This window comes from Carcharhinus amblyrhynchos, unplaced genomic scaffold (genome assembly GCF_965287045.1).
Source record: "Carcharhinus amblyrhynchos unplaced genomic scaffold, sCarAmb.v2.hapA scaffold_77, whole genome shotgun sequence".
NCBI classification, from domain to species: Eukaryota; Metazoa; Chordata; class Chondrichthyes; order Carcharhiniformes; family Carcharhinidae; genus Carcharhinus; species Carcharhinus amblyrhynchos.
The window spans coordinates 418,418-429,568 of NW_027649817.1; the positions used below are offsets into that span (position 1 = coordinate 418,418).

General features: G+C 46.9%; 1 protein-coding gene across 1 annotated transcript in view; it reads right to left on the reverse strand.

Annotated features, from left to right (window-relative positions):
- cct7 (chaperonin containing TCP1, subunit 7 (eta)) overlaps nt 1-6,556 on the reverse strand; it is a 32,678-nt gene extending 26,122 nt beyond the window's left edge. Inside the window, exon 1 of the mRNA XM_080182656.1 lies at nt 6,486-6,556. Within this exon, the coding sequence (XP_080038782.1) occupies nt 6,486-6,491 (6 nt within the window). The 5' untranslated portion in view covers nt 6,492-6,556. The remainder of the gene's footprint in view (nt 1-6,485) is intronic.
- Nucleotides 6,557-11,151: the final 4,595 nt, after the last annotated feature.

Consider the following 11,151-nt stretch of genomic DNA (forward strand, 5'->3'; position numbering starts at 1 on the left):
CTGCAGTAAATGTTTAGAACTGCAGCGATTGAGGGCCCGGGTCAGGCAACTCGAGGGGCGACTGGAAGATGCGTTTCTAGTTAGGGAGAATGAGGAGATAATGGCTGGGAAACATGAGCAGGAGGAGGTCTCAAGGGCTGAAGATAAGGGAAGATGGACGACTGTTAGGAGGGGAAAGAGGAAGAAGAAGAGTAGTCAGGGTCCCCCGGCCTCCCCGGAGGCCCCCCAAGGTTCGTCGGCAGGGGCACAGAAAAATAGGAAGGAAGGGGAGACTGATTTAGAGGGACGGAAGGGGGCTGGTAAGGTGATAGTGGTAGGGGATGGGAGGGTCCGAGGGATTGATAGGAGGTTCTGTGGGCAAGGGCGCGACTCCAGGATGGTGGTCTGCCTCCCTGGAGCAGGGGTAAAGGATATAATGGAAAGGGTAGAGGGAATTTTGAACGGGGAGGGGACCCAGGCAGAGGTCATAGTACACGTAGGGGAGGGGGATATAGGAAGGAGGAGTAGGGGAGAGGTCCATAGGCAATTTAGGGAGTTGGGGGCCAAACTAAAGAGCAGGACCTCTAGGGTGGCACTGTCTGGGTTGCTGCCCAGTACGAGCAGGGCTAAGAATGACGAGATCATGCAGTTGAATGCATGGTTGAGGGACTGGTGTAGGGTAGAGGGGTTTACTTATGTAGATCACTGGGAGGTGTTTAGGAGAGAAAGGCAACTGTACAGGAGGGGTGGGGAGGATTTGAACGGGAGGGGGACTAGTGTCTTAGCAGGGAGGTTAGCTGGGGTGTTCAGGAATGATTTAAACTAATAGGGAGGGGGGGTGGGGAGGTGGCTGGGAGAGAGACGGGTGAAAGGAAAATTATAAGGGAGAAGGTGGTTCCGAGGGACATTTGTGGGTTGAACTGTGTCTGTTTCAATGCTAGGAGTGTGGCAGGGAAAACGGATGAGCTTAGGGCCTTGATGTTTGTGAGGCAGTTGGATGTGGTGGCTGTAACGGAGACGTGGTTACGGGAAGGGCAGGACTGGCAGCTGAATGTTCCTGGGTACAGGTGTTTTAGGTGTGACAGAGGAGGGTTGAAGAGAGGTGGAGGGGTGGCACTGTTAGTCAAGGAAAACATCACAGTAGTGCAGAGGGAGGGCGATATGGAAGAGATAGGGATTGCGTCGCTGTGGGTGGAGTTGAGGAATAAAAAGGGAGAGATCACACTGCTAGGGGTGTACTATAGGCCACCCAACAGCCCAAAGTCAGTGGAGGAGGGAATTTGCAGGGGCATTTTGGACAGGTGCAGAAAGAATAGAGTGGTTGTAGTGGGTGATTTTAATTTTCCCGGAGTGAATTGGAGGGGGCCTAGAGCTGGGGGTACGGAGGGAGAGGAGTTTGTGAAATGTGTTATGGAAGGGTCGCTAGAACAGTATGTAACTTGCCCGACTAGGGGAGGGGCTATACTGGATTTAGTGTTGGGAAACGAGCCAGGGCAGGTGGGTGAGGTAGAGGTAGGCGAACATGTGGCAAACAGAGACCACAAGTCCGTCTACTTTAGGATAAAAATGGAAAGGGACGAGTGCCGTCCAAGCGGGAGTGTGCTGAACTGGGGAAAGGCGAGCTATGGCAGGATTAGGAGGGAGCTGCAGCAAACTGACTGGGAGGGACTGTTAGCTGGCAAGTCCACGGTTGGCAAGTGGGAGGCTTTTAGGGACAAAATGAAATGGTTGCAGGGGAGGTTTGTTCCGGTTAAGCGAAAGGATGGGAAAGGTAGGATTAGAGAGCCGTGGATTACGGGGGATATTGAAGACTTGGTTAGGAAGAAGAGGGAGGCGTATGTTAGGTCAAAACAAATGGGTACGGAGTGTGCGCTGGAGGAATATAGAGAGAGTAGGAGGGAGCTAAAAAGGGGAATTAGAAGGGCGAAGAGAGGGCATGAGATGGCTTTGGCCGGTAGGATTAAGGATAATCCTAAGGCATTTTATTCCTATATTAGAGGCAAGAGAGTAGTTAGAGGGAAAATTGGTCCTCTTAGGGACAAGAGTGGAGAGTTGTGTATTGAGTCGGAGGGAATGGGGGAGCTCCTGAATGAATACTTTGCGTCGGTATTCACGAAGGAGAGGGGTTCGGAATCGTGCGGTCTCTTGGAGGGAGCGGAGGTGCAGTTGCAGGATATAGTTATTACGAGAGAGGAAGTGCTAGGGCTTTTAGGTAGCGTAAGGACGGATAAATCTCCGGGGCCTGATGGTATTTATCCCAGGCTGCTTAGGGAGGCGAAAGATGAAATTGCTGGGCCTCTGGCGCACATCTTTGTCTCTTCTTTGGACACAGGTGAGGTCCCAGAAGACTGGAGGGTAGCAAATGTGGTCCCGTTGTTCAAAAAAGGTAGTAGGGATAACCCTGGGAATTATAGGCCGGTGAGTTTGACGTCGGTGGTAGGGAAGTTAATGGAAAAAATACTTAGGGGTAGGATGTATGAGCATTTGGAGCGTTGCGATCTGATTAGGGATACGCAACATGGCTTTGTTAGAGGGAGGTCTTGCCTTACGAATCTGGTGGAATTCTTTGAGGAGGTGACAAAAACGGTTGACGATGGGAGAGCCGTTGATGTCATCTATATGGATTTCAGTAAGGCGTTTGACAAAGTCCCTCACGGTAGGCTGGTAGAAAAGGTTAAGGCGCATGGGATACGAGGCCAGGTAGCTAGGTGGATTGAGAACTGGTTGGGAAATAGGAGACAGAGGGTAGTTGTGGAGGGTACCTTGTCGGGCTGGAGGCCAGTGACCAGTGGTGTGCCGCAGGGCTCGGTACTGGGACCTCTCCTCTTTGTAGTCTACATAAATGACTTAGAAGAGGGAGTAGGTGGTGTGATCAGCAAGTTTGCTGATGACACCAAGATGGCAGGGTTGGCGGGTACAGAACTGGATTGTCAGGTGATACAACAGGATATAGATAGGTTGGTGCAGTGGGCAGATAGGTGGCAGATGGCATTTAATCCTGACAAATGCGAGGTGATGCATTTTGGAAGGAATAATGCAGAGAGGAGCTATGTGATAAAAGGTAGGCCGATTAGGAGTATAGACGTACAGAGAGACCTGGGAGTGCAGGTTCACAAATCCATGAAGGTTGCGTCACAAGTGGAGAACGTTGTTAGGAAGGCTTATGGGATGTTAGCCTTTATAGGAAGGGGCTTAGAGTATAAAAGCTGCCGTCTAATGCTTCAGTTATACAGAACGTTGGTTAGACCGCATTTGGAGTACTGCGTCCAGTTCTGGTCACCTTATTACCGGAAGGACGTGGAGTCTCTGGAAAGGGTGCAGAGGAGGTTTACCAGGATGTTGCCTGGCATGGGGGGACTGGGTTACGAGGAGAGACTGAAGAGACTGGGGCTATTCTCCTTGGAAAGAAGGAGATTGAGAGGGGACATGATAGAGGTATATAAGATACTGAAGGGAATAGATAGAGTTAATAGTGAGAGACTGCTCCCTAGACTGGGTACGAACACAAGAGGTCATCACTTAAGGGTGAGGGGGGGGGGGAGGTATAATTTGGAGGTAAGAGGAAGGTTCTTTACACAGAGAGTTGTGGGGGTCTGGAATGCGCTACCGAGTAGGGTGGTGGAGGCAGGAACGTTGGACTCGTTTAAGATGCAGTTAGATAGGCACATGAGTGAAACGAGAATGGAGGGATATGGTAGGGGCTATTAAATAGGGTTAAACCTCGGGAGACACCGGAAGGGCAGGCTGTATGATTAATATTTTTTGTCTTTATTCCACAGGTGGAGGTCCACCTCGTGTCAAGCGAGGGGCATGCACACGGCGGGTCGTGCGTGGGCTGCTCTTGGAAGTCCACGAGTGGCCTAGTACTTCATGTCGGTGTGTGTGCTTGATCCTGGACCGATAGACGGGCTCCACAACAGCTCAGTGACTAGCACTGCTAGCTGTGCAGATACATGGATTTGGGCCTGTGTCTGTGGGAGTTTGCGCATTCTCCCTGTGGTTGCGTGGGTTTCCTCCGGGCGCTCCGGTTTCCTCCCACACCCCAAAGATGTGCTCTTAGGCTAATTGGTTTCCACCAAATTGACACTATTTCTTCCCTGAATCTGACTGAGTAGGGTCCCATTCGTAGACATGCAGGGTAGAATAGGTGTAGGGCGATGCGGCGGCGCGGGCTCGTTGGGCCGAAGGGCCTGTTTCCCGTGCTGGGTTGTTCTTTGTCCCTCCATGCCTACGCTATAGTTAAAAAAACCCACCAACACCTCTACTTTCCCAGGAGGGTAAGGAAATTTGGCACATCTGCTACGACTCTCACCAACTTTTACAGATGCACCATAGAAAGCATTCTTTCTGGTTGTATGACAGCTTGGTATCTGTTCAAGGCCGCAAGAAACTACAAATGGTCGTGAACAAAGTTCAGTCCATCATGCAAACCAGCCTCCCACCCACTGACTCTGTCTACACTTCCCGCTGCCTCGGAAATGCAGCCAGCATAATCAAGGACCCCACACACCTGAACTTACTCTCTCCTACGTTCTTCCGCCTGGAAAAAGATACAAAAGTCTGAGGTTGCATACCAACTGACTCAAGAACAGCTTCTTCACTGCTGCCATCAGACTTTTGAATGGATCTTTCTTATATTAAGCTGATCTTTCTCTACATCCTATTTTGGCCCTGGAGGGAGTGCAGAGGAGGTTTACTAGGCTGATACCGGAGTTGAGGGGATTGAGCTATGAGGAGAGGCTGAATAAACTAGGCTTGTACTCGCAAGAGTTTAGAAGAATGAGGGGAGATCTCATTGAGACGTATAAGATGATGAATGGGATGGATAGGATAGAGGTGGAGAGACTCTTCCCGCTCAAAAAAGACAGTAGGACTAGGGGGCACAGCCTCAAGATAAAGGGGAGGCGGTTTAGAACGGAGTTGAGGAGGAACTTCTTCACTCAAAGGGTGGTGAATCTCTGGAATTCTCTGCCCGTTGAAGTGGTGGAGGCTGCCTCGCTAAATATTTTTAAGAAGCGGGTTGATGGGTTCTTGATAAGAGAGGGGATTAAGGGTTATGGGGAGAGGGCGGGAAAGTGGAACTGAGCCACAACAGATCAGCCATGATCTTATTGAATGGCGGGGCAGGCTCGAAGGGCTAGATGGCCTACTCCTGCTCCTATTTCTTATGTTCTTATGTTCTTATGACTGGAACACTACATTCTGCAGTCCCTTCTTCTCTACGTATGGTACGATTTGTCTGTATCGTGCACAAGAAACAATAATTTTCACTGTTCACTAAAACATGACAATAATAACTCAAAATTAAATCAACGATCCTGAAGGGAACCTAACAGGACACTTCCTCTATTGGGAGAACCAGGGGCACCATTTAAAATGAAAGGGTCCCCTATTTACAACAGCGATGAGGAGAATTTATTTCCCCTCCGAGGGTCATGGGTCTTTGGGATTCCCTTCCCCAGACAGCAGAGGAGAATGGATCATTGAAGATTTTTAAGGCTGAGGCAGATAGATTATTTTTTCAAGTTTATTTATTAGTGTCACAAGTAGGTTCACTTTAACACTGCAATGAAGTGGAGATGCCGGAGTTGAACTGGGGTGGGCATAGTCAAGTCTCACTATACCTGGTTAAAGGCTTATTTGTAATCACAAGCTTTCGGAGCGCTGCTCCTTCATCAGGTGATCCTTCTGGAGCACAGTTCCCAAAGCTTGTGATTCCAAATAAATTTGTTGGACTTTAACCAGGTGTTATGAGAGTTCTTACACTGCAATGAAGTTACTGTGAAAGTCCCAATGCAGTGAAAGGTTATCAGAAGTAGGCAGGGTTGAGGCCACATTCAGAAGTTATGATCTTGCGGAAGAGCGGAGCTGGCCAAAGGAGCAAAGTGGCCTGCTCCTGCCCCCTATCTGCCTTGTGTTGTGACCCACATTTACTGGCAAGTTCAGGATGAAAAACTTTGGCAACACATCTCTCTTCTCAATAATGTTCAAGTTCTAAGTGACCAAGCCCAAGTTGGAGTACTTTTCTGGAATCTTCTGGAAGTTTCCTTCAGGTACAAAGCCAGTCTAACGAGGCTGCAGGGCCCCAGCAGCAAATTGTCCCTCCATCCTGCAGCCCAGCCCAGCCCTGGGCTCCTCCTCAGGGTGGGCCCCACACACCACCTCATGGTCACCGCCCCCTTTAAGGGATTCCGAGATTTGCCTCTCCCGAATCCCCTGGCGGTTAAAGAGCCCCGCGGTCCTTCAGTATTTACCCCTCACCGACCCTCCATTCCTCACCGAGCCTCCAAATCCCCCTCTCCCTCCCCCGGGCCGCTGCTCAGCCGGCACCCGCGCCCCACACGGGCTAAAACCCACACCCAGCGGCTAATCCCTCATCAATATGGCCTTCCCCCGTCAGCTGCCAGAGTCCGCTAACCCTCCCGCGCCCCACTTCACCGATAAAACCATCCCGGAGGGCCGGATGGCACTGGATTGTCCCGTTGGCCTTCAGGCCTCTCACCTACCATCATCTTTCCGCCTCTCCCAGCGCCGCCAGAACCTTCCAGCAACTGGCTTGGTGCACGCACGGCGTCCTCACGTCACGGCGCCTTGCGTAGCTGCCCCGGCAACAGCAGACGCCTTAGTGCCTGCATCAAAGATGGCGGTTCCACACAATGGGAAATAGAGATCTCTACACTGGAGAATGGGGATCTGTACGTTGTATAATAGGGATCTGTACACTGGAGGATGGGGATCAGTACCCTGTATAATAGGGATCTGTACACTGGGGAATAGGGATCTGTACACTGGGGAATAAAGATCTGTACACTGGGGAATAGGGATCTGTACACTGGGGAATAAGGATCTGTACCCTGTATAATAGGGATCTGTACACTGGGGAATAGGGATCTGTACACTGGGGAATAAGGATCTGTACACTGGGGAATAGGGATCTGTACACTGGGGAATAGGGATCTGTATACTGGGGAATAGGGATCTGTATACTGGGGAACAGGGATCTGTACACTGGGGAATAGGGATCTGTACCCTGTATAATAGGGATCTGTACACTGGGGAATAGGGATCTGTACACTGGGGAATAGGGATCTGTATACTGGGGAATAAGGATCTGTACCCTGTATAATAGGGATCTGTACACTGGGGAATAGGGATCTGTACACTGGGGAATAAGGATCTGTACACTGGGGAATAAGGATCTGTACCCTGTATAATGGGGATCTGTACACTGGGGAATAGGGATCTGTATCCTGTATAATAGGGATCTGTACACTGGGGAATAAGGATCTGTACACTGGGAAATAAGGATCTGTACACTGGGGAATAGGGATCTGTACACTGGGGAATAGGGATCTGTACACTGGGGAATAGGATCTGTAACCTGTATAATAGGGATCTGTACACTGGGGAATAGGGATCTGTACACTGGGGAATAAGGATCTGTACCCTGTATAATGGGGATCTGTACACTGGGGAATAGGGATCTGTATCCTGTATAATAGGGATCTGTACACTGGGAATAAGGATCTGTACACTGGGGAATACGGATCTGTGCATTGGAGAATAGGGATCTGTGCACTGGAGAATAGGGATCTGTGCACTGGAGAATAGGGACCTGTACACTGGGGAATAGGGATCTGTACACTGGGGAATAGGGATCTGTACACTGGGGAATAGGGATCTGTACACTGGGGAATAAGGATCTGTACCCTGTATAATAGGGATCTGTACACTGGGGAATAAGGATCTGTACCCTGAATAATAGGGATCTGTACACTGGGGAATAAGGATCTGTACACTGGGGAATACAGATCTGTGCATTGGAGAATAGGGATCTGTGCACTGGAGAATAGGGACCTGTACACTGGGGAATAGGGATCTGTACACTGGGGAATAGGGATCTGTACACTGGGGAATAAGGATCTGTACACTGGGGAATAGGGATCTGTACACTGGGGAATAGGGATCTGTACACTGGGGAATAGGGATCTGTACACTGGGGAATAAGGATCTGTACACTGGGGAATAGTAATCTGTACATTGGGGAATAGGGATCTATAGAAGGCTGGAGAGAAGAAACAACAGGATTAAAGATTAAAGAGCAAGTGCAGGAAGATAAGTAAGGAAAACACTCTATGTGGTTTTTCAAAGAGTTTTTTCTAATCAGAGAAGGGTGAGATTCAAGACAGTATCTGACATATTTAAAAAGAAGTGATGGGCTGCTATACGGCTGGGGTCGTTTGAAAAACAACATCAAGTCTCCAGGGTAAAAAGAGGAGTACTGGGAAGACAGTACAATAAAATATACTGAGCAGCCTCAATCTGCTAGCACCCACAAGACAAATGATGGGTCAATTAGGATCCATGGACCCTTTAAATGGGGAAAATTAATCATGGAGTTCCTACATGGAACGGTTTCAATGCTTTGGACAGGTGAATAACATTGAAAATTAGTTGCTCATGCCAGTTTTTCTCAGTATAATAGGGAGTACAACTTACAATTTGCTCCAGAACTTGGCTCATCAAGACAGAAACCAAAACTTATGATGACTTGGCAAAGATCCTTGAGGACCATGACTCTTCATAGCCATTCATCACAGATCAGTTCAGATTCTACCAAAGGAATAAAGGAGAAGGGGAAGGTGAAAGCATTGCTGAGTTTGGGAAGTCTTAAAAAGGTCATAATTAATGCACACTCAAAGTGGCCAGAAGTTGTTATCATGAGATCTACTACAACTGGACACCCCACTGAAAAATGGGACAAAATGTTTGCAAGATTTGATAAAAAGGAACAGATTGTTAGTGATAATGGTTTGCAGTTTACTTCACAAGAGTTTGAGTATTATCTCAAGGCAAATGGTATTCAGCATCTAAAATCACCCATCGATCAATGGATTAGCGGAAAGTTTGTATAATCCTTGGAATATTCCTTAAAGTCTTCAAACAGGCAAGGTTCATTATCACGTCATGTGAATAGCTTTTTGACATCCTATAGAAACACTATTAATCCAACTACTCAAAGTTCATCTGCATTACTGCTCTTAAAGAGGAAGTTGAGAACTATGTTTGATTTGTTATTACCTCTAGAAACTTCAAAGACAGTCGAGCATCAACAACAATCTCAAGTTGCTGGATACGGAGTAAGGGCAAAACAACACATTTCAACTAGGAGATCCAGTGTGAACACATAATTATGCCACAAATGAGAAATAGGTAACAGCCATTGTTTTAGCAAAAAACATGTCCCATTTCTCACATGTTTCAAAATGAAGATGAACTAGTTTGGCGATTTCTCAGAATCATCTCCAGAAACACCAAATTCTTTGGTCCCTAATGTTGTGAATACGACTACTACACTTTGCTTCTATACCACGTGAGAGTGATGCAGAATTAGTTCCAAGAGAAGAAGCGTCCAGGGTCAAGAACAGCCAAGTTCCAGAATGTCTGGCCCTGGAGGGAGTGCAGAGGAGGTTTACTAGGCTGATACCGGAGTTGAGGGGATTGAGCTATGAGGAGAGGCTGAATAAACTAGGCTTGTACTCGTTAGAGTTTAGAAGAATGAGGGGAGATCTCATTGAGACGTATAAGATGATGAATGGGATGGATAGGATAGAGGTGGAGAGACTCTTCCCGCTCAAAAAAGACAGTAGGACTAGGGGGCACAGCCTCAAGATAAAGGGGAGGCGGTTTAGAACGGAGTTGAGGAGGAACTTCTTCACTCAAAGGGTGGTGAATCTCTGGAATTCTCTGCCCGTTGAAGTGGTGGAGGCTGCCTCGCTAAATATTTTTAAGACGCGGGTTGATGGGTTCTTGATAAGAGAGGGGATTAAGGGTTATGGGGAGAGGGCGGGAAAGTGGAACTGAGCCACAACAGATCAGCCATGATCTTATTGAATGGCGGGGCAGGCTCGAAGGGCTGGATGGCCTACTCCTGCTCCTATTTCTTATGTTCTTATGTTCTTATGTTCTTATATATAATCAAAGGAGAATAGGTACTGTCCTGATTGACTTTATTATTACCTGTGTAGAATAGTTAATGATGCATAGTACTGTGTTCAGAGTATTATTGATCCTATGTATGACATTGTACTAATTTGTTGTCATGATCACAGAAGTGAAGGGGGAGGGATGTTATATATTTAAAAAGGTTGCATGATTTCTTTCAGAACTAGGGACATAATTTGATGCTGATGTTGTTAGGGTGTTGCAGAGGCTGTTTTACTTTTAGTTTGTCCTCTGTACAGATAAGAACTTCTAGGATAAATCCATTGGTGTCAGTTTGAATTTATGCGTGAAAACCACGTTCTTCATTTTTTAATTAGAACACAAAACCCCAAACATAATTAGAATATTACATGGTACATTCCAACAAAAAAAATTACAAGAATAACAATTATAAAATTACAATTACAATGACAAAAATGACATTTATCCATCATATATGGTTAACTAAAATTGAAAGATAATATCAAACTTAAGGAGAAAAGCATATAATTGTGCTAGGGTGGGTGACAGGTCAGAAGAATGGACAGAATATAAAGAATAGCAAAGGATGATGAAAGGATTAAAAAGGAGGGAAAAATCAGAATACCAGGAAAGGCTAGTTAAACAAAGATAGTAAAACAGGATGGTTTCTATAGCTATTATTTAAGAAAAAAGTTAATAAAGTGACCATTGGTCCTAAAGGAAGTGCGTCTGGGGAATTAGTAATGGAAGATAAGGAGACAGCAATGAATTGAACAGTTATTTTGCATTGGGCTTCACAATAGAGGAAACAAATAAAATCCTTGAGAAAACTGTAAGCTGGAAATGGAAGAGAGGAACTCAGGAAAAGTAGTCAGTGAAATAGTATTTGTCCACACTATGGGATGATATGTTTCCAGGTTGTGATGGACTTTATTTCGATTTATTATTGTCACATGTATTAACTTATAGTGAAAAGTATTGTTTCTTGCGCGCTATACAGACAAAGCATACCGTTCATAGAGAAGGTAGGCTAGAGGGTGCGGGTCCTGGTAAAGACCCTGAAAGCTACTGGAGACCAGTACAGGGCGGGTACTTCCCCAGTGACTGACAGTCAGAGAAACCAATTGGAGAGTCCCTATTGTGATTGACGTTTTTATCAACCAGCCAGAGCAGAGAATCCTGCAATGCAGCCAATCACAATGCAGG